Below are 23,864 nucleotides of genomic sequence, written 5' to 3' on the forward strand. Positions count from 1 at the left end.
TTTGATTCAAAAGTCCAGTTAAAATGTCGTTTTCGGTTTTCTTCGAATCAAAGAAAAGTTTCTAACAATCCTAATAAATGAACATTGGACACTTTTAAAATGAACATATCAAACAAATTTTGTTTCTATTTATTTAATTTTTCGCACACAAGATTCTGGGAGTTCTGAAATGTAGTTATCAAAGGTGTTCCTCTATAAGTTTATTAGTTTATGTTCAGCTTTTGGTCTTAATCACAGTGACTGTGCTCAGCTTTGACCATTGTCAGATTCTTGCTTCAATTGGGAATCAATTGACCTAGCTAGACTGGGTCTCACTTGGTGGCGTTAAACTCTTGATGACTTGCTCAATTGTTGTCCTAATGTATAGCCTTAATTAAGTTTCAAAAAGGCATTTAATTATAATAAAAAAAAAAAGCAGAAAACACAACAGAAGCGTGGTGAGAAAAAAGTGAGGGAAAAACAACAAACGCCCCAGAACAAAAAGCCAAGGACGAGTAAGACACGAGCTCTGGTCATTGGTCATTGTGAAGGATTAGAATTACGCATAAGCTGGAAATTCACTCAAACTCATATATAGACACTAACTCACTCACACACAGACACGCACACTGATTGTTGACATTGTCCTGGCGGTGTGAGTGTCAATGTCAGGTTTCTATTCTCTTGGTGTTGTTGTTATTGCTATTGCTGTTGCTGTTGTCCTTGCCGACAATGGGGCATGTGACATATCCCAACTTCCAAACCAAATTAGGCGTCGCATCTGTTTAGCCTATGGATCGATATGAGACCAATTTGATCGATATACAAACATACACACCAATTGTGCGAGAGCGAGAGAGATAGAGAGAGTGGGAACAATTTCCTTGAGTTTTGAATTTCTTTGCATGTCCTTGCTGGGCCTATTGAACTCTCTTACTCTCTCTCATCATCACCAAAATAAATTTCGAGCAATCTGCAGGGCATGAAAACAATGAAATCGAAATAAATAAAATTTTAATTGTAAAACTCTTTGGAAATTTTGACAGCTGTCAAATATCAAGTGTCAGCGCTTCTATCCTTCTGCCTTGCAACCGAATGGCATTGAACTGTAAGAAACTAAATAATTGTAGTAGTCAATTATTACCATCATAAATATTAATTGAACGCTTTACCTTTCCGGCAAAACAACATGGACTCGCTAGTGTTTCAATTCCCATCTAATTGAAGGAGGCTCCCATCTCTTCTCTCCCCCGCCCGCACATGCCGCCATCTCACCTCTTTTTTGGTGAAACGTTTTTCGTTATCAATTTCGTTTTTTATTTTCTGATGACTGGATCATGATGGTGCAATTTCCACTACTAACCACTGTGGGAGTTGGAAATCTAAAATAAATTTAGAATCCTTACGAATGATAAATATATATGAGCAATAAAATGCATGGAATATATCCTTCCCCCTGTTAGAAAACCTATGCAAAATTTAAATGCTGATCTAATTTATTTAAATTTTAAAAAACTAAAAAAAAGGAATACCAAACGAATCAAAGAACTAAAGAAATATCAAATATCAACAAATGAAAGAGTTATGTAGTTCCCTACACATATTTTAATGTTAAATACTTAGTTATTCTTTGTTAAAAATGGTTTGTGCTTCGTAAGAATCTTATCAATCTCATATCGAGATCAATGAAAATTAAAAAAGAAAACAAATGTGAACAAGTTGTCTGAACTTAGTCCTCACTTTTGTAGGTTAGTTTAATATCTTAAAAGTTTCAAATTTGCAATGGCATGAGATTGGTTTCCATATCAGTTATATTTTAAAACTTCAAAGCTCATCAGTTTTATGATTCCGATTTATAAGACATTATTTATTAGGTAAATTTCAAACTATTTTTACCAATCGTTTACCTATTTAAGTGTATGTACACTTTCTTACCACTAATTTATTTGACTATTATCCATTGTACTCAATACCAACAGCTGTGAATCGAAGGATTTACTTACACCAAAATAATAGAGTGCGAGAGAGAGAGAGCAAGAGAACCGACAACAAGAATCAACATGGACGACAGGACACTAACAATATGACAACAATGTAAATGCTTTAAAACCAAATTGTAAGTATGTGTCCATCATATGTATGAATAGGAGGCACACAACATGTATGAGAAACGCACCGTTTGCGCGGAAACATTGTTTGGGGCGCATAAACAAACGGCGGGCGGTGCACATTTGAATGACAGTTGGTGAGTGGGTGAGGGAGTAAGATGGATAGAATCGAAATAGACCACGTAAGAGAGAGATAGGGCTTCAGATAGACTATGCGTGCATATTCCAGTTAAATATATGAGAAAATCTCAGTGGCTGAACGGTGACAAACCGTTCAACTGGAATCCAACACCATTTGCTGGAATTCATAAAATATTCATTAATTGGAATAATACGAACCGTTGCCATTGCCGCACGCCTTCGTTGCCTGCCAAACTGACCTGACCAGACCAAACCACCAGACGAGAGGAGACGAGACCATGCCAGGCCCGGCCAGGAAAGGTAAAAACCCGACCATTTGTCATTTTTGAAATTCAGTTTCGTTGCGAACGTTCAAGCACTCAAATCAAAACGGACAACTGAAATAAAACGTACAAGAAATCACTAGTCCAGACAAAATGCATACAATAATAATAATAGTACCTCAAGCAAGCGGAAATATCGGCGCTATGTAGCAAATAAATGAAAAAAATTAACTCTGTGCGTGTTAGTTATAATAACTAGTAGTCACATACATACATACATACAAACGTATTCAAAAAGTGTATCCTAGAGATAGCGATTTCCTAGTATCCATGTTGTTAAAACAATTTGAGGCAAAGCAACATTATCTTTGATTTCTGAACATATATTTTTGGATGAGTTGCCAACGAAATACAATTGCCTTTCTTGTGTGTGTTGTTGTTGCTGCTGCTGCTGTTGTGTTGTGTGAAAACAAAACAAGTATTGCAAAAATTCAGCTATACTGGCCACCGAATGGATAATGGGTATTTGTTTAGACACAGGTGAGTAATAAGCCCCAATAGACTCCAAACTCAGTCCCACCTCACACCACCATTTACCAATCAAAAGGGACATGCAAGCCAGAGAGAGCGAACGAGATTTGTAAATCATGATTGTCATGACTAAAAGTACTGACTAAAGGACTCATTAGTCAGCGCGGGCGTCATGGTGAGAGCAAAACAAAAAAAAAAAAAAAACCAACGTCAAGGATTTTTTGATTAATATATCAAGAGGCAGTTACCAATAGAGAATTTTTATTTAAGTTCGTCAAATTGAACATAAAGCAGTTTTAGTCAATTTCAAACAAAAACCTAAAATTACGAATAATTTGCTTAAATTATTGTTTAAAATGTGAGATTACTAAATAAGATCATGTTCTAAAGGCTAAAAGTTATGTTAAACTTTATCATTCTTTGGCTTTACCTTATCGGAACTTTAATAATATTTCATAGCATACTTTTTGGCATAATGTAGGAGTTGTTTGGTTTCCACTCTTTCTGAATGTCAATAGGCAAGCTTTTAGAGATTTTACCTAATATAGGACTTTTCTTTAAAATATAGATACTTATAAGATTTCACAAAACCATCAAAAGGTTTTTTTTTGCATTAATACAAAGTTCAGATTTCTACTGGATAGTTGAAAAAAATAAAGCATAACTACAATTAAAGTTTTATGTGAAATATTTCAAAATGTCATTGCCAAAATGTTTAGATCATAATTTGGTGACTTTTTTAAATTCTCAACTTCAGTTCAAATCGTTTTATTTATACTTGCTATAAACATCTTAATAACTTTGTTTAAATACGCTATTTTAAAATCGCAATTTGTTTATTTAAACAGTTTTAATTGTAATTAGTTTTTTGCTAAAGCTTGAAACTTGGTTATTATTTTCGAATTTGATTGTTTCGTTAGTTTTTAAAGAGTGTTTTAAAACTGTTTTTGATTGACTGAAATCAAAACTAAATAATTATAAATATTAACATCTGATAAAAAGGTGATAAAAAGAGTTAACAATTGTTGATTGCAGTTTATTAATTTTCATCTAATTATCTCGGTATATTAACTTTTGATATTTGTTTTGTAAACCAGTTAGTTAGCCAAAGTGGTAAATTAAAACTTAAGTGATTACTGTCATTGATTAAATAAGACAACTAATTAGGGGTTAGGCTAAAATGTGAAATATTAAACCCAAATGAATTTAACACACAAACTTAAATGAATTCCCGTGCGGTTATATTGAACACGTGCCATTTTACCCATTAGCGCTTCTGCTGTCCATCGTTTCATTTGAGCCTTCGTGATAACAATCGTTTTATATATATGAACATAAGATTCTATTATACAGATTATAGATATTTGCATTTATTCAGACTTTATTGTGGCTAAAGGAGACGTTAGTTAATAATATTCATTTAGTCATTAAATGGCATCTTCAATAATATCAGGGATTGTATGTATTTGATACTTTTTTATGGCATGACTAGCTTAAAAAAAGAGCTAGGAGATATTCAGAATGATATTCAGAAATGACTGTCAAAAATATACTAATTACTTTTTAATGTTGATACCAAAATGTAGTTCAAAATTTATTTAGGTATTTTAATCTATAATATTAAAAAAATATCTATTCGTTATAATAAATCTCCAAAATTTTAAATATCGTAAAAGTAAAAAATAATTTTTATGTCGCGAAATAAAAAACTTTTAAAATGTTTCTTCTAAACCTAGTTTTTCAAGAAGTTAAACATGACATTTTAAGTTTTAATTGACCTCATGATTCCTTTTTTCTAATGCTATAATATATACACGTATTTAAAAATTTCAAAATCATTTAAATCAAAAATGGCTTTAAGTCAAGATTCATACAAAAACTTATTATTTTGCTTTGAATTGTTGGAAAATTCTTTAATTTCGGTTTAGACTTAAGTACGAATTAGGATTTTTAAAAGTTGTTTGTAGTTGTAGTTGAAATTTTGAAACGAAATTGAACGATTCTTTAAAGAATTGAAAAACTGAGAGTCTAGTTATATAAAAAAAGGGTTTTTGAATAATCAAAATTAATTTGTGGAATGAATTTTAATACAATAATTGGTTGTAGGATATAGTTAATATTATTATAAACAATAAAAATGTGTAGGAGAATAAATTTGTGGCATAAAATGATTTTTTTTTTTATATTAAAGTCATAATATGGAAAAATGAAAGAAAGCAAAAGAATCAGGCGTAAAAAGGACCTTGATCCAATGCTATAATTTGTTATGTGGGAACTTTAATATCGGTGTATCGGTATTGGCCTTGCTGGTAGTTGGAGGTCCTTGGATATGTTCGTTGACCACCAGAAAAACTTTTACTCCCACATACATACAAACACATGTATGTACATATATTGGTATATAGTTTTGTGTGAGAATTCCAACCAACTATACATACATATATTAAAACTGTCACTAGAGGCAAGAAGGAGATAGCAACAATAACAAAACAACATGTCAATTAAATAAAACTGCTGGAAAATCAATAAAAATATGGTATCACGTATGTGCACAGGTTGCGACTGGAAAGCCGCGAAATTGCCCCTAAAGGATATCCCTAATATGCATACTATATAACTATATATTTGTATATGTATGTCCTTTGTGAGGCACATTGGTTTTGCGCAGCTGTTTTTCCATGAATGAAGTCCGATTGGTGACGCAACTGCGCGTTGCCATACAATTAAATAATTGTTAAAACATATTTTAATGATGTGTTTTGCGATTTGTTTCGTTGTTTTGTGTGCCTCAGCTAATTTGCCACTTCTGGCAAATTGCTGCCGCCCCAGGACGCGCCCTTGGGGGAAAGGAACGCTAATGCTTTGCGGCACGTCAGTGCCTCCTTGCCAAGTTTGATAGTGTGTATGTGTTTGTGTAAGGCGTTTGTTAACTTGCCAGCACATCCGGTTTCCGGTTTAGCTAATGGGCAGACCACAGTGCTAAAACCCTCTCTCAACTGTTGCTTGCCTCTCGAGTGGTCGGTCGGCAATTAAGTGAAGGCAATAAAGTAAAGAACTAGTTTCGCTATCTTAGAAGTGACAACATTTGGTGATTTGTTTCTCAATCACTTCCAGATGCCAGCGCGGCACAAGATACCGGCGAACCAGGCAACGATTGGAATCATACACGGAATCAAAATGGTCATCGTACCAATACCGATTTGGAGGCGGGTCGTCTGGGCTCTACTACCAATGTCGGCGCCATCGATATGCAAAATGCTGGAAAAATCAAATTCGATCCACCCAAAGTGCCAGTGATATTTGTTTTAGGCGGCCCAGGTAGTGGCAAAGTTACCCATTGCGATACCTTTATGCAGGAGAGACGCGGTGTAATCCACATCAATATGATGGATCTGCTGCAACAATACGCAATGGGCAATGGTAAGTTGGCTCTAAGGACTAACAACTTAGCAGCTTGAGACTCTGGACTTTCATTTTCAGATATGCAAGACTTTTCGCAACTATCATCGAAAACGGTCACCGAGGTGTTGATGTTGGAAATGAAAATGGCTCCAGCTGCCAAAGCCTATCTGATATCTGGATATCCACGCTCAATGCGCGACGTTGTTGAATACTCTGAGAAGGTAATTTTCCCCATAATAATCATGGCTAGACAAGTATTTTGTGTCTACAATTTTTGTATTCTTTTTTCGTTTATTTATTTGGCTAGTAAATTGCTGTTGAACTATTTGAACTAATTAACTGTCAGAACGGGGCTAGTTTTTGTTCTCGATTTGCTCTCTTTCTTATGGTGTTTTGTTTGTGTTTGCTTATTTAGGCCATGTAATTCCCATGAATTTTGAGTGGGGCATAAACATTGCACTAATTGGCTTAGTTTGCTGCCACAAAAAGTCATTTTGGGAGTTTATATAAAGAACCAAGCTCCAAGGAATTGTTAAATAAGTGCCAAAAATTGGGACAAAAAGTAAAATAACAAGAGACAAATAAACGAAGAGGAGAGAGAGAGATATAGAGAGAAGTAAATTATTTTGTATAATCTGTTCCAATGCTTTTACTTACAGATACAAGTCGTTAATGGCGTTATCCTTATATCCTGGCGTCAATCGGTCTTACAAAAACAAATCGATTATGGCGCTAAATTAGGTCATGTTGTACTCTCCCTAGCCAAAATGGAATTGGAAAATTTCTTTAAAAATGTGATGCCAGTCGCCGATTATTTCGATCAAAGCGATATGCTGTTGGCCGTGAGTACCAGAATTCTAACTTGTTGGTTTTGTTGTTGCCAAAAGTTTCATCTTTTCATTTAGGTGAATGGTGAGCGTGCTCCCACAGAGGTGTATAAAGATTTTCGTACCGCAGTCCTTGACATTTTGAGCACGCTCGAGAATCAAGAGGCCATGCTGAATGGAGTTACAGGTATGGGCAGAGGGATACATGATATACCCGGCAGTATTGTTAGCGTTGACACGGCACCTAGTCAAGCCCAAGCGACTCATATTGCAGACATGGATGGCTCTATTCAGGAAATAGAAGCACCTCGTGGGCGTTCAAGTGGACATGGTTCATCTGCAGTCGCCCACCCCGCTCCAGCAGCAGCAGCAGCTCCACCCATTCGTCCTGGAACTAGTGCAGACGATGACAGCGGCGTGGTCGTCACCCAACAGCCGCGACCGAATCTCAATAATGCAGGCACTAGTACGGAAGCAACAGATGATTCAACATTAGGATCAATACCTCCGATTATTTGGGTAATCGGTGGCCCAGGTAGTAATAAGGCAACATTATGCTTGAAAGCCGTTGGCTTAAATCCCGGCTGGTCCCATATTAGGTGAGTTCAGAATACTTAAAGTTTTCGAATACTCTTTTAATTCTATATCCATCAGTGTGGGACGTCTTTTGCGTAATATAACTGATTCTGCACCACGTGCCAATACCGAAAGTTATGCAGTGAAAGAGGCTTTAGCAGCTGGAGAAATGGCCCCTGAGAAATCATTGAATCAATTGCTCGAGAGTAATCTGCGACAATTGAAAGATAGATCAGGCATAATCATAGATGGATATCCCCGAAATTTACAACAAGTCAAGTACTTTGAGAATAAGGTAAATATACTTCAAATGCAGCGGCTCGATGGATTCAATGACAATCTCCATTGCATTTCAGTACAAACAACGACCGCCCATTATCCTATTGGACTGTTCAAAGCTTCAACTGGGACGTGGTCGTATAGACGATACGGTTTCCTCATTTCGTCGCCGTTTGGAGATCTTTCGTGAACAAACTCTACCCATGCTTAAGATCATGGATAGCGGTAATCGCCTGCAGATAGTGAGTTTTCTCTCAAAATCGAAATGTGGCTTTCTCCTCATAAGAAAATTTGTATTTTCCAGGTCGACGGCGATACGGATAGTCCATCGGTGCAGCGTGATTTCGAACGCATTATTCGCAATCATATACAACAATTACTTAAGAATACCGACGACACGGATGCCACCGCTCCGTTGGGTAATCATGTGATCCGCAATGAACAAACAGATGCCATTCTACACGATCTGGAGACAAATGTCCCTGGGGCCGTACCGACCATAAGTCATCATGTTAGCATGATGAATGGACATCTCAAGAATCGTGGAAGTGCTCTTGCCGGTGGCAAGAAGCCAACACAAATGATGAATGGTCATGTGCCAGGTAGACCTGACACTGGACCAGTTGCTCCTCTGGCCCAGCCTGTTGATTTCAGGCACATGCTGGAGGAGGCCGAACGATATCCGGTGGATTCGTACATGTAGAAAGTAAAACACAAAGGATTTATATAGTTTTTTAATCGACTAGAACTTAAAGATTGTTGATTTATTTTCTACAGAATGACAATTTTATATGGCAATGGGACCATTTAAGTTGCAAAAACAAAAGTTATGTTTTAATGGAATTTAATTCTATATGTTTAAAACATTTGTTTTTCACTAGACACCTAGAGGAACAGATTCATATGGTTAAGGTGCCTTCATTGAAGGCTTTTAATACTTAAGTTAAACCAAAAACAAAACAAAAAAGTTCACAATAAAACCAAAAAGGATTTTAGAATTCTAATTCTGGCAATGTATTGTTATTTCTTCAGTTCATTTACTTGAACAATCGAGTTCTCTAAGCCTTTTCAACATAGTTCTTTAGATAATTGTTAAGGTCTAGTTAAGGTTTAATTTAGGTAAGACATAAACTAAAACTATGAGAATATGTAAGTATTTCGATTCAATGGTTTATTTCTCATACTCTTAAAATACTCTTAAAATTTTGAAAGTGCATTGACTATCCAGTTACAGTTGTCCTTCTGTTAGTTAATATTTTTAGATCTCTCCATTTCAGCATTTCGTTTTCCATTTTAGGGGGATAGCAGAAGCAAAACTTTTTGGCCATCTTATCTGACACACAGAGGGAACTATTCTTATAGACATTCAAACGACTGATATGAGTCACATCTAGATGATCAAAGTCCTGGACATCGCGGTTAAAGCGCAAAGTGGCCTGGAACTTACCTTCCGGAGGATAGGTATGGAAACGCATGCGATAAATAGATATGCCTCCATACATGGACTCTTTGCCCATGTCTTCGAACAAAACTTTACGTTCCACATGATCGATATCGGCTAATTGCAGACGCTGGCATTTCAGATTAAAGTGATTTTTGGCCATCCAATAGTTGATGCGAAAGAGCAGCCTTTTGGCCATTTGATACATATGACCATCCACAGATTGGGTGATATACTCATTGCAGGTGCACCAATGTTCACTGATGCAGGACTCAGCACAACTGCGATCTTTCGGCAGTAGGTGGAGAAGAGACCGGCTAGTCCGGCAAGTGTCCAGCGGAGACAGGTCATCATGGTCGGTGGCGTCCAGCTGAAGGATGTGACGTAAAGTGTTGTAGAGATCGAAGTTGGAGCTCAGCCGATTTCGATTCATGTGCAAGGCTTTCCGAAATCTCGGATGGGCTTGACGAAACCAGGAAGGCAAATGGATATGTAACATGGGCAAACGTTCTTCTAAGAAGCTATCTGGCAGCTCCATTAGGTCTCCAAATCTAGCTCCATGATCACTGAATAGTATCACAATGGCCTTCTCGAACAATTGGTGCCTCTCTAAAGTCTTCAGATATTCAAGCATTTTGATGTCCAAGCTGGAGGCCCCGAAATAAAAATCATGGGTGAATGTACTGCTCCAAAAGAAGCCGAAGACAGGTTGATCCAATTTCTCTACATATAGTTCGGTTAATTGCCGACAAAAGTCATAGACATAGCCTATACTCAAACGACGACCCATGCAATATTTATAGCCAAATCTTTTATGAGAGTCCATGGCCTCACTTATGCCCAACATAAACGGACGTAAATAGTGATCCACTGGCTCACTGATAAAACCCGACTTTCCCAAATTGAAGATAGCCTCCTCGACAATATCTTCGGCATAGGCTGTTCTATAACCAGCCTTCTTATAGTCATTCCATATCCATGGTAAACTATCCAGACAACCTCTTTCGCGCATATCACACATTTTGTCAACTTCTTGCTGACTGTGTCCGGTGAGAACGGGCAAAAGATTGGCCACCGTGTTGTCGCCAACTTTGTTATAGCCCTCCATTTCGAACCAACCCCTTTGACGTAGCCAGTTTGCAGTCTCCGGCATGGTGCGATGGAAATTCATCCGTGACATACTATCCAATCCCAGCAAAATGACACTAGGTTGTCGTCTATCACTTGTGGCTTTGGGGCTGGAAGTATTTTTCACATGAATCAACGGAAAGGCATCTTGTTGTATAATTCGTGAGGCATCTTTAGCATCACGACATTCAGTAATTATTCCATTAATACTTCGATCCAGGACTATGGAGTGCTGGAAACCAATGGGTTCCTTGAGACTGCAAAAGGGTTTATAAAAAATGTTAATGAAATATATAAACTACTCACTCGCTATTGGAATCGGACCTGGCATCGGTGCCTCTGACTATCTCATGATAGTTACAGTCGACATCTTTGACATTGGGAGCCAATTTTCGAAAGACTTCTTCATTTATAGACAACTTGTATTGCTGCCTTTCCACGCTATAGTCTAGTGAGAAAAGATCGGTTTCATTGCTGCAGCTCTTCAGTACAGATGGACTATAAATTTCAAGGGCATCGTGTGAGAAGGGATCCGCATATGGCATTTTACACTTGGGACTATTAACAAAATACCTGGCCGGTTTGACCGAACTGTAAATTCTGTGTTTTTGTTTTATATCCATAATTTCTTTCAAGGTATCCATTTTGGACATTCTGGTAGTTCCTGCAATTTGTTCCGTGTCCCCATTATGTTTAACATTCTTCAATATCTTGTGTTTGTTGGCCAATTCATAGAGACGTTTCGCTCGACTGATATTTGGAGTTGGTTGAACCACTTCTAATGGCAATGGGGTTTCGCTCATAGGTTTCCTCGATGAATCAGTTTTGGAGCTATGATTGACCCATATGAAAACCATGATCAAAGCAAAAAACACAAGCATGTATTTTCGGATTTGCAAACGAACCTTCCGTGTTGCCATTTCTCTCACCTCTACTGGCTCGGTTTCCATTTGTAATACATATGTTGTTGCTAATAAGTTTCCGAGAAATATATAGACAGACAAATGAATTATATGTTATTGAGTGCTGAGATAGATCAGAGAAACCTCACGGACCTCAAAAGCATATTTAATTTTTCACGATTTTTGTTTTGATTTATTCAGTCACTGATTTACATTCGCTTGATAAAATAAAATTGAAATATTCCATTTTATTTATCAATCGTCGAGCTCATCATAATCACTCTCGTCTGTCAACAGAGTGATTTCAGTTTTAACTGGCTTTTGCTTTTTGTTCTTGAGGCAAAGGCAAAACTTCCTCGATTGAGCTTCTTGTACACAATAGGATTCATCGCGATAGGAATTAAGACGGGTTATCCTATCCACTCGCATATTCACTATATCAATATCATTATTGCACATAAAAGTCGCACGAAATAAGCCCGAGTTTGGTTTGGTGGAAAACTTTACTCGATAAGTATTATACCCCTTGGGTGAATAAATTGGATGACCAGATTTATTAAAATACTGTTTCTGTTCGATTTGATATATTCCTTTGAGCCGAAGTCGATAACAATCGTTTTCATGACCCATGCGTTGCAGATGTTTGTTCATACGATTGACCAACAGACGAGTGAGATAGATTAAGAAACCTCGAGGAGGAATCACTATATAAGGATCACAGGTGCAATAGTGTTCTGGTATGCCAGCCTCTTGGCAGCTACGGCTCTTCGGTAGCTTTCTGAAAATCGAGCGGCATTCAGGACACTGAGTTGGGGAGTAATAATGGATACGAGGACGTGCTTGTTGGAGTACTTGTCGAATGCCCAAATAAAGATCGAAATTAGAGCATAGACGTTGTCGATTTTGCTGCAGCGCATTGGCAATGTTTGGATACTTTTTTCGATACCATTCGGGCAGATGAATATGCAACATGGGCGAACGTTCTTCTATATAGCCAGAAGACAGTTCGGTCAGTGGGCCAAATCGACGACCATGATCGCTCAATAGTATAACAATGGCCTTGTCAAAAAGACCCAGTTCCTGAAACCGTGTAAGATAGTCAACGAAATGTGAATCCAGGTTATAGCCCCCGCGGTAGTCTTCATGGGTAAATGAAGAAGTCCAGAATAGACCAAAGATTGGTTTGGGTGTCTCGTGAATAAAACGTTGAATCAACTGATGAGCAAAGTCAAACACATAACTAAAACTATAGCGACGGCCAACACAATACACCGAATGATAATACCTCATTGTCTGCAAAGCATTTTCAATGACAACTAAAAATGGGCGTAGATAATAGTTAACTGGTTGTTTCTGAAAGCCATACTTAAGATAGTTAAATGTGGAGATCGACGCCAGATCCTCTGCATAGGCAGTCAAATAGCCCGCATCACTAAAATGATTCCACCAATAGTCGATATAATCGAAACATCCTGGTTTTCGAACATCACAAGTGTCCCTCCATTGCCGTTGAGTGCGACCTGTCAGTATGGCCAAGAGATTGGGCAATGTATTGTCACCCACCTTGTTATAGCCTTGCATCTCGTACCAGCCTGGCTGCGTGACGAATTCCGCTGACTTTGGCATAGTGCGTTGAAAGTTTATTCGTGACATACTGTCAATGCCGAACAACAGAACACTGGGATGAGTGGAACTTCTTTCTGCATCAGCCTTATCATCACGATCGCTTGGATACTGTACAAAGGCAAAGGCATCTCTCTGCAAAACCCTAAAAGGTTTCGAGTACTCCCGGCACTCCAGTAACACACCCAGAAAGTGTTGCGGCACAATCCAATCTTGTTTAAAATAATTTTTAGCTCGCAATCTGCAAGCAAAGAAAGTATTTTCGAAAATGCTTCATGTCAGCTTATAAATCTGTGTACATACACACTATAGGAATCATTCGCTCCACGCTTAATCTCTTGATAGGTGCAACCATAATCCGAATAGTTGGAGTATATTGTCAAAGCTACCTGCGTATCCACATGTATTATATAACGCTTCGACTGGGTATCAAAATGCACATTGAACAAATCTGATTCATTGGCACAAGAGTTTAAGGGTATCGGCTGATCAATGCTATCATTTGTAAATGGATCAACATAGGGTATTTTACACTTTGATGTATAAACATAGAATTTTCCTGTTGGACCTGGTGTTTCTGTCACCTCCGCCAACTTTGTGTATACTTCACTAGGAAAAGCTTGGCGACTATAGTATTTTCCTGTTGTACCTGGTTCCTTTGTCACCTCCGCCAACTTTGTGTATACTTCATAATGAATGGCTTTGCGACTAGCATAAATGAAAATTAACAGCACCAGAAGCATAGTAAAAAGTAACACTTTGCGAAGACCATAGTGGAAACTCCAGGACATACTTTCGTTTTAACGATTCTAAAATGTGTCTAAAAATATATATATTCTCTCAATGCTTACAATTCAATAATTATTCAAAATAGTTTTTGGTGATTTTACATATTTTCCTCGGACTGCTTTTTTTCGCCAACATCTTACCAATTTTCAAAAGATATTTTTTACTTTGAAAGGAATTTAGCATATTTTGAAATATTATCAAACAAATTTAAAGTATTGCATTCCGTAAAATAAACTTAATTTAGCAAAATTACACTTGTTGCAAGTTCTGAATCCGATTACTATCCATTTTTCTCTAATATTCATATAGAATTCGTTGGTATGCATTCTAATCACTTTGGTTCTCAACAATATACTGTATTTGAATCCCAAATATTCTACAATAAAGTCCTCCATATAAGTACTGCATAAAAGGGTATAGAAATGTCGTCACGGCCGAAGTGTATATGCGGAATCTTTTTTCTTTACGTATAATCTGCTATCCAAGTATAGTGAGAAACTTTCCATTTACATTTCAATAAAGTAGGTACTATAATTGACGTCTAACACATACTTGAATTCATATTTGCGTTTTTATCTTTACTAAAGATAAGATTTAAAAAAAAAAACACATTTTTTGGATAAGTCTAACAAAAAGATACAAGTCTCATAAATCCAAAATTTATATTTTGCTTTAAAGATAAAGAAATCTTTGTCAGTTGCATGCAGTGATGCAGAAATCCGACAATCTAATCTCCTCAAAGATTGGATCGGGCGTCAACTATGTGGACTGGGAAGGGGAAGCAATTCGACAAGTTATTAGAATATAAAATTAGAAGAAATATTTTTGAATGGATATAAACTTTACAATCAGGTAAACTTTTGTGTGTAAGGATAAAGCATTCTTAAATCTAAACTTTGTCAAGTCGAATACTCTATACTCTATACTCTATAAACATAAAGAGATTCCCACATTTTGCTAGGAATAATAGGTTCATCTTAAGTCTATATATATCAGAAAATAAGCTATGTCTTCTTTGAAGTCTTATTTTTCAGATATCTCCTCTAAAGTTCAATAGTTCGAAAAAAGCTCAATGAACTTTGTTAAGGAAACATTTTAGCATTATGAATTTCATTTCCTCACAAATGAGGGAGTGGTGTGAATATTATGGTATAAATATGATATTAAATTTCCAATCAACTAAAATTGAACATGGTGTCACTTGAACTTCAATCCAGCTTATGGGTTAGTCAGTTGTCAAGCGTTGTTTCTGCTCAAATAGAAGTGATGTTTTATGTAGGCCTAACTGACAAACATAATTAACTTCTTATCAATCGCAATTGTTTTGCAGTAGATTTTATAACATTGTTTGCTAATTTGTTATAATAATAAACTGGGACTACTTTAGCCTGTTCCAAGCTGTTTATCAGCTTTGAATGAAGCGCTCCAGCTGACCGACTGGCTGGGGCTTGTTTAATGGCTGACTGGCTAACTGACGCGAATCTGTAGACGAGACAAACACACACACACACACACACATACGCATACGAGGCGATGACACCACGTCTATTTGGATTGGGCGTCATCCCACAGTCGACAATCAGTCCCTCATTCACTCAACCATCCAAAGACTTTTTCAAGCGATTTGGATTACATTCGCCTCGTTAGTTCATTGCGATAATTCGCTAGATGTGGTCGCTGTCATTTGTCAATCCGCCACTTTTAATTTAATAAATAAGAATATAGACACAACTAGTTATCCTTTCAGCTAGGATAACATTCTTCAATATTTACAATATGGCAAATAAATCAATAGTTAAGCGTAATACACCGATTAGTGCCGGGCAATTACACTACTATCACACGGACTTTTATTACTCAATGCCGGATTTGCACAGTAAGTAGGCAAAGTGATTAAAAAAATAAAAATCGATGGGTAATACGGATTCTATATGATAAAACGTAGTGTCTAGGATTAGTGTTTACTCATCTGCAAGAGTTTTTTTCAATAATTTTCCCCTTTTAATCGAAGAGGATTTGTAATTTCCAAAGGGATTTGACGTATCTACAAATAATAAACATTTTTAATAGAAATTAATAATAAGTTCCTTAATTTAGATTAATTTATCTACTAAAAACTTCTCAAAATTTGTAAAAGAAATGCAAATTATAAAATGATGTGATCTTTGAAAACTAAAAATCACAAATAAGTTATGAGTTAAGAGTTTAATTTTATTAATTAATTTTGGACACAGGTCTTTAGAAATATTGAAATGACCACAATGATATTGGGTTAAGTATAAATGCAAGGCCGGACACTTGATTAGACTGTAAAATCTTTAGAATCTGTAAAATAAAACTTTAATTAAAAAAACATTTCTATTCTCTTAATACTAGGCAAAGAGATTGCTAAATCAATTTTTTATAGAATACTTTTGAGGGCTACATATCACAATAGTCACAATAGTTTTTAGATAAAAGAATTTGTAGTACAAAAAGAGATCAGACGACCACAGGTGCGATTAAAGCTATGAAGTAATTAACATAAGTATATACAAATTATAATTATTGATTCTATAATACTTATGAGACGTAAGTTGGAAAGGAAATCTCTACGCAATTGTTAGAAATTTAGTATTGTGACACATTTTCCACATTTAGGTGACTTGTGAGCCATTATCTTAAGACAAAATGCAAAAACAGCGATTCAAAAGAATGCTCTTGGCGGTTATAACTTAAATTTTAGCCAAGTTACGAACCCGAGTAGGCCAAAGAGAAGCGCAACCAACTTCACACGAAAACAAAACAATGAATTTTCTCGCCATGGCTCACCCTATCATTCTCTCTCTCTCTCTGTCTGTCTCTGTCTTTCTCTCTCTCTCACTACCACAAATGTTTTGGTTTTTCCGAGCGTTGTTCATGTATTCCTCTCACGCAATGCAATGAAAATCAACAAGAGAGCTAGAAATAGCGAGAGAGACACACAGACGGAGAGTGGTTAGGGCAGAGTGAGAGAGTGTTGCTGGCCATTGTTTTAATTTGTTGGCGTGTTTCTCGATTTTTCATTGCGCTCGCGAGTCTTTCGGAGTCAGCCAGTTGGACTGCAAGCGAACTGTAATCTGTGCGTGAAAATGACGACGGATGCAATGAAAATTTCGTAATTCTATGCGATAAGAGCTAATAAACACAGACATTTTAAGTTCTTAAAACAATAAAACACAATCTGGAAAATACATAATGAAAACTAGATGTTTTTTAGAAGTTTTTGAAACAAAGAGTTCTTGAACACAAAGATATGCGGAAGCCGAGCCGAATACAATATCACAAGGAATGAAATACAAAAGACAGAGAGTGTCGTAGATAAGATAGAAAGAGAGCTAGAGAACTACCGAGTCCAAGCGATTGAGTGAAGTGCCAGCAAGAGAAACTGAGAGAGAGAAAGAGAGGAGAGATTAAAAATGTGTGTCAAAATAGACGAAACAAAACAAAAAGTTTAAACAATTTGTTGATGATAACTATAAACATTTCACTTGACGTGTGATTGATCATACATATTTATATTGCTCCTCGCTCCCCCTTTTTTTGTTTTAATTTTTGCTTTAATCTTATTTCGACTAAGAGAACAATAAACAAAAGACAACAACTGCATAAAAAATTAACAATAAACAAGAGGAAAAAAAACTGACACTTGTCGCTAAATCAAAGCACAAATAACAAACAAGGGAACCGCGAAAGCAACAACAACAACAAAAAGGATAGACGAAACATGTAAGTTTACAACAACAAAAAAGAATCAGCAAAATGGCAACTAATTATTTATGTAAATTTTATGGGAAACACATGCCAAATGAAAGAAAATTAGATGCGGAAAATACTCAAGAGTGTTTTTTTTTTGTTTTGTTACATACATATGTATGTTCCACTGAGTTACCCTTACCAAGAAGGGTACATTCCCATACATGATCAAATTGTTAATCAGCCTTAACTTTCAGGTTTCAAATAACAGTAAAATATATATGAAATAAACTTTGACGTGATTGATATTTATTCATAAGCTGAGCCAATAGAAACCGTAGCTAACCGTTATATTGGCCTTTACTCTAACCTCATGACCAAGGTTTTTCAGCCTTCGTGGCTCTTAGACGAATTTTTGTTTAAAGCCAAATAAAACCAGCTAATTCAATAAGCAAGGGTTGGCTAAAAAGTTCCCAAATGGAAACCAACTTCGTTAAATATTAATAAATTCATTCGATTTGATAAACCTAATGCTTTTTTATACAGCTTAACTTATCTAGTTCCGCTTAATTCAGTTTATTTTTATCTTCGCTAGAAGAAAGAACTGAAGAAATGAACTTTAAGATAAGAGAGAGAGAGAGAGACTAACTTAATACTCTAGCAAAAACTCGACATTATTAAAAATGGAATGCTTTATGAAGAATAGATGAAAATTCTATTAAGACTGTAGAAAAGATAGTTTAAATGATATATGTACTCACAATGAAAGACTTCTTCTTACCAATTCAATAACTTTCGATAAAATGTGTAACAAATTTTTAAGACTACCCTCGTAGTCGAACATTGTATATGAAAAACCTGTCGTGACCACATTGTTGTCAATTGAATTTACACAAAAACGAAAAACCCAAAAGTAAACACCAAAAACCTAAAAGAAGAAAAAATGCACGACCTATGACATTATTAGATGAGACGCTGATATCTATTGTAAAATATTTGTCACAAAGAATATATGTATTTGAGTAATGCCATAAATGAGACATAATACAGCGCAGTGGGCACTGCCTAAAGGAGAATACATACATACATAAGTATGAATGACCTAGTTAATGGTGGCTAGCTAATTTGTTATCGCCCATTTTTGAGACTTTTTTATTTTTTAATGGACGAAAGTCTACCAAATGTCTAAGACAAAAACAAGGTGGTCAATAATACTTAAGAGAGCTTATCAATAGATCTGATGTGTCACATAGCTCACTATATGCAATGTATTTCATTATCTATAAAAGTCTTTTTTATAATTAGAAACACTTGAACTATGTAAAAAGGCTCATCAATTTAGCTAAAATAAGTCAATTTATAGCTAAAATAAGTCATGGGCATTATCAATTATCAAGGGATTCTTTGTCTAAAACATAAATCTACATTTACATCTAAGAATTAAGTTAATACTAAGTATTGCTACATTGAATAAAGAATCAGAATCAAAGGTTTCTGGGATATAGTTTTAGCTACTCATAATCTATTCAAAAACTTCCCATAATGCTTAACATTTGCCATTAGTTTCTGCAAGTGTACCTTGATTATTCAGATGGTTTTCCCGTGTGTTCTATATTATTTGTTCTAAAGATTCATCGACGGTGCGAAAAATTTGAAGATTCACATGTTTCATTGATATAAGCACATTTTGTGGAAGCATAAACAAAATTATTTATTGCCATATACTATATAACGATGCGATAATCGTCTATAATATTGTTGTATAGTTGCTAGTCCAAAAAAAAAAAGAAGAAAATAACAGAACAAGCACTCGACAAAAACGTGACATAAAACTAGCTCGTGTTTTGTTCGCAGCGTTATAAATAATATAAAAAGGAAAAAAAACACAAAATTATTTATACGGGAAAGAGCAAAAATGTTGCTATACAAATAAACAAGAGCTGATAAGTTCATATGGGAACAAAGAGTTACGATTTTGGTACCCTGTAATTGAAGATTATATGGCAGAAAAGAGAAGTTGCTAATTTATGAAGAATATCTGATCAGCTTCAATACGAAATTAGAAGTTATTTAGTTTTTATAGGATATTAAATAGTTGAATCTTAAAATGTTCTCGATTTTGTTTTTATAGATGTTGTAAGTAATAGGGAACATACGACTTATCAGCACTGGCATCAATAATGAGGGCGGTAATTAATAAAGGCCACTGATAAGCTAAATAAAAACAACTAAAAAACTACTAAAAGAACCTACGCAACTGTTTAGGTGCGGCTATATATGGGATCTACCTAGGTACGAGTAGACTGATAATAACTCTTATTTAGCATAATCTGTTTTATTTACCGGCTTAATATCAATAAAGAAGTACGATCAAATTGCGATTCCTTACCTTGATCAGCTTCTCTTGCGTACTCTGTACTCTCTGCAGTATTTTTCCTAATCAACAGTTAGATAAACATGCTTTTAGATAATCTCCAAAAGTAAACTTCTATATTTGATTGAATCTCATCTTAATGGAGTGCGTGAGATCAACTACCATAGATCCGGAGTGTTGTTATACTAAATATTGAGCAAACAGTAGTCTGTCACTTAGCCATAGATATGTTAAATGAGTTAGTTATATATTTGCCATTGCTGATGATAGAATCAAACACAAATTCTAGGAAATATAACATATCCGATACTCAGACATCTTTGGGTCTCTCGCAAATATTCACTCAACACAGGGAAGAGATAAAAGCAATGGAAAAAGACCCGAACTCAACCCAACCGACCGACTAGGCCTGAGGAGCGAGCCTAGTCAGACTAATTTGATAATCGCACAATCAAGACAGTATACCAAACACCTGCCCAGCAATCAGACGCGGTTCATAAAAAGCGGCAGCAAAATAATCAAAGGATTTGTTTTTTCATTTTTTATTTTGGTGGCAAAGAAAGAGACTTAATCAAGATGCAGCAATTAACGGAATATCACTTTGAAGGTGGGCGAGTTAACTTAGAATAAGTCTCAGGAGATAAGAAATATGGAAAATTATCCCAAAAGATGACTTGAAAGGGTTTTAAAGTTTTATTTGATGTTATGGTATATCAAAAGTATTAATATGTTTGATTAAAGTTAGCATCTAAATCTATAGTTTTAATGGAAATGTTTTAGATTAGTGCAACTAACAGAGAGAATTATACAAGTATTTTCTATGTTAATGTAATCTTAATTGTGGGTTAATTTTTGTTGTTTAATCAGCTAATTTTTAGTTACCAGGAATCACATTGACATAAACGTTTTTAACTTACTTATCACTGATTTTTATCTTATTTATTTTCTCTCCCATTTTATAGAGACTCGCAAAATGCATGGCGTGAAACGTGTGCTCATCTTTTGCCTTATGATAGTGATTCTACCAGCGATACTGATCATTATGCCTTTACATTTACGTAGAACGGTTTTCGCCGATGTGGTTTATCCTGTGGCCGAGTCGGATATTATAGAAATCCGTGCGGGTATCTCATCGATCTTCTGTTCGAAGCACACCCTGAAAATGGATAGCCACTTCAATGCATTCCAATTGCGCAACAAGCCAGAGATCTCCACTAATCGCAAGCACATTCGATTGAAGAAATCGATGACCCTGCCGGATGACACATTGGAGTATTGGGGCTTCTTTTTGTTGGCCGGGGCCAGTGTGAAATTGAAGTTCTGCTCCCGTTACGATGGCTCCCGTATCATGGTGGTGAAGGGTGATCGTGAATTGCAACTTTGTGGGCTGACCGATCATAATAAGAATAAATTTGGTGCCAACTATGCCCAGGGACATGAGCAAGTTCGTGTGTTCTTTGAAGATGTGGTCGAATTGCAGAGTGAGAATGCTCACAACGAGGGCGTCCTCGAGCATGAGAATAATGCTGCCGAGGATTTGAGTGACGACCATATAACTGCCACAAATGCCACCGCAGACAATACGACATTAACCTCCATGTCCTCGACGACCGGCAAACATCCTAAAAAGAAGCTAAAGAAAGGCACACCACATCACTCGGAAAACAGCGTAAGTGGAAATGTCACCGCAAGTGAACCTATTCAGACACGGTCCAGACGACACCACGGCCAACACTTATCACATTCACAACATGCTCAGAAAAAACGTGAGCTCTACGATCAGCTGTTTAAACGCACAAAACGCGAAAACGTCTACGATCGAAAGTATAGTCACGGTGGTAATGCCATGAATTTCACCGAAACGGATGAATCGAATTCGGTTTCCAGTTTTGAAAATGGACTTATAGCTTGTTTTCGCCATGGCTTGTTGCTGGCCAAGTTCTTTAACTCGAGTTCAGCGTGCACCAGTGCCCATTATCTGGAGAATGCCACCCACGGGGTGGCAAATGGCACCCATGATATTACTCAAGCTGGCTATTATTATTATATATTTTATAGTGACAATGATTTAGTTAGAAACGATATTCACGCCATATTTGATATCTATAAGCCAACGTTTCAATATTCGAATCTAAGCGAATCGCAAAGCTGTTTAAATACCACTGAATGCAGTTTCAATATCAGTTTCCTATCCGATGAAATAGTCGTTGTCGAAGTACCCACACGAGATGGTATTGAGCATGAGGCGGACGATATAACAAATCTAATATCGACATGCCATCCACGCAGTGAGATCTATGCCATATTCCCTATAACGGTATTGGTGCTAATATTGTGCTGCTCCTTTCTATAGTATTAAGGCGATTCGAACAACAACAACACAAATAAATTGGTAGGAAATATTGTGATATTTAAATATACATATATACACTGAGCTATAAATAAGTGATAACTGTGAGGATACATTCAAATCTATATGGCCGGCCCACGTGACTACCATACTAACTAACTAGTATGCAGAGCTTGAAACACATATTAGCCATAATAGGAAATCACAAACAATATAAATCATATATGTAATATGCATACGAAAACAACAGTCTGAACAACATGTAAATTAAAACAAATCACTGAAAATATATTCATTAGAATATAATAACGATTTAGTCTAATTTTAAGCATACAAGCATTTAGGTTTTAAGTATTTGTGTAAACTACAAATTAAGACAAAAAAATTGTAAATAAATTAAGAAACAACATTTCATTTTAAAAATAGTAAAAGAAAATATTTCAAGCACAGACTGACAGTATCCTTTTCTTCTTTAAACTTTATTGATCTACTCAATTTTGAACTTTTTAAGTCTAAAGAAAAGTATACTCAATTCAAATGGCCACAAATCTAAGATCTATGTAAATAATCAACTAGCATTCCATGATAGTTAGAACTATCACAAAGAGTTATAGAGACAATTTTTAATGAAGTTTAAATGAATATTCTTTAAAATTTATACTTTTTGATATACAGTTCAGTTTTATTTATAAATTCCACTCCTGTGGCCTAAGAGTATCTATAATTCAAATTCTGATATTTTGTGTGCTTATTTTAAACATCGGCAGGGGTTCAAACAAGAGTTCAATTTAGCTAAATTTTGTATTGTTAATTGAAAAAGTCTATTAAGTCATTAAATTCCATAATTTAGACACTTTGTTAAACTGACTGAGTGGAACTTTTATATTACTTTTTTTTCTATGATACATTTTTAACAATATTTGAGAGCAGACAAAATAAATTGTTGCTATCATTTGGTCTGTTTATTCTTGTTATTAATTTTGCCTAATTCACACATTGTTATTTTATTTTCTGATTTGGGCACGAGTAAAGTGCAAATATTTACACGAATTGTCTGTTTGTACTTGAAATAATAAATAAATGAATGGAAATCAACATTGTCATCAGAAATGAATTAATTTCATTGGCAGAGCACAAATGTTTACGAGAATTATACCAACGATGATGATGATGATGAAGATGATGAAGATAATAAAATAAATAATAACAATGGGAATGAGAAGACCTTAAGTGCCTTATAGAATTTAGTGATTAATCAATTATGTAATGGATGTAGTAATACAAATTTGATAATGCAATAAAATTTAAAAATACATATGATATTATTTCTTTCCATTTGAATTTTTCATTCTGATATGATCGTCGGATGCACAGTGTCAAAAGTTAATTGCTACAAAACTATGGTTGTGAAATTAGCTAAGAGGCAAACTAGAGAAT

At 35.7% G+C, this 23,864-nt stretch overlaps 4 protein-coding genes across 9 annotated transcripts; 2 read left to right on the forward strand and 2 right to left on the reverse strand.

Annotated features, from left to right (window-relative positions):
* The first annotated feature begins 2,528 nt into the window (after window positions 1–2,528).
* Window positions 2,529–9,110, forward strand: LOC137581077 (uncharacterized). Of its 3 annotated transcripts, XM_068295243.1 has the most exons (9): window positions 2,529–3,031; window positions 6,137–6,442; window positions 6,503–6,645; window positions 7,084–7,266; window positions 7,330–7,438; window positions 7,526–7,850; window positions 7,906–8,122; window positions 8,184–8,348; window positions 8,411–9,110. In XM_068295243.1, exons 1-9 carry the CDS (start codon window positions 3,010–3,012, stop codon window positions 8,807–8,809), a joined length of 1,869 nt encoding a protein of 622 aa, XP_068151344.1. In that variant the 5' UTR covers window positions 2,529–3,009; the 3' UTR covers window positions 8,810–9,110. The 3 variants fall into 3 exon arrangements, with proteins under 3 accessions (XP_068151344.1, XP_068151343.1, XP_068151345.1); XM_068295242.1 differs by having other exon boundaries at window positions 7,330–7,850; XM_068295244.1 differs by lacking the exon at window positions 2,529–3,031 and adding an exon at window positions 5,954–6,069 and having other exon boundaries at window positions 7,330–7,850.
* Window positions 9,111–9,262: 152 nt separating this feature from the next.
* LOC137581387 (uncharacterized) lies at window positions 9,263–11,625 on the reverse strand. Its single transcript, XM_068295612.1, has 2 exons — window positions 10,982–11,625; window positions 9,263–10,932 (listed from the first exon to the last, which is right to left on the reverse strand). The coding sequence occupies exons 1-2, from the start codon at window positions 11,623–11,625 to the stop codon at window positions 9,327–9,329; spliced, it is 2,250 nt and encodes a 749-aa protein (XP_068151713.1). The 3' UTR covers window positions 9,263–9,326.
* Window positions 11,626–11,636: 11 nt separating this feature from the next.
* On the reverse strand, window positions 11,637–14,040 carry LOC137581388 (uncharacterized). 2 transcript variants are annotated; one of them, XM_068295614.1, is made up of 3 exons: window positions 13,504–14,040; window positions 12,863–13,441; window positions 12,704–12,792 (listed from the first exon to the last, which is right to left on the reverse strand). In XM_068295614.1, exons 1-3 carry the CDS (start codon window positions 13,989–13,991, stop codon window positions 12,789–12,791), a joined length of 1,071 nt encoding a protein of 356 aa, XP_068151715.1. In that variant the 5' UTR covers window positions 13,992–14,040; the 3' UTR covers window positions 12,704–12,788. The 2 variants fall into 2 exon arrangements, with proteins under 2 accessions (XP_068151714.1, XP_068151715.1); XM_068295613.1 differs by having other exon boundaries at window positions 11,637–13,441.
* Window positions 14,041–15,652: 1,612 nt separating this feature from the next.
* LOC137580501 (uncharacterized) lies at window positions 15,653–22,876 on the forward strand. 3 transcript variants are annotated; one of them, XM_068294566.1, is made up of 2 exons: window positions 15,653–15,865; window positions 21,040–22,876. In XM_068294566.1, the coding sequence occupies exons 1-2, from the start codon at window positions 15,766–15,768 to the stop codon at window positions 22,428–22,430; spliced, it is 1,491 nt and encodes a 496-aa protein (XP_068150667.1). In that variant the 5' UTR covers window positions 15,653–15,765; the 3' UTR covers window positions 22,431–22,876. The 3 variants fall into 3 exon arrangements, with proteins under 3 accessions (XP_068150667.1, XP_068150669.1, XP_068150668.1); XM_068294568.1 differs by lacking the exon at window positions 15,653–15,865 and adding an exon at window positions 17,058–17,736; XM_068294567.1 differs by lacking the exon at window positions 15,653–15,865 and adding an exon at window positions 20,553–20,684.
* The last annotated feature ends 988 nt before the right edge of the window (window positions 22,877–23,864 follow it).

The sequence above is a fragment of the Drosophila tropicalis genome, unplaced genomic scaffold (assembly GCF_018151085.1).
Source record: "Drosophila tropicalis isolate 14030-0801.00 unplaced genomic scaffold, ASM1815108v1 contig_845, whole genome shotgun sequence".
NCBI lineage: Eukaryota > Metazoa > Arthropoda > Insecta > Diptera > Drosophilidae > Drosophila > Drosophila tropicalis.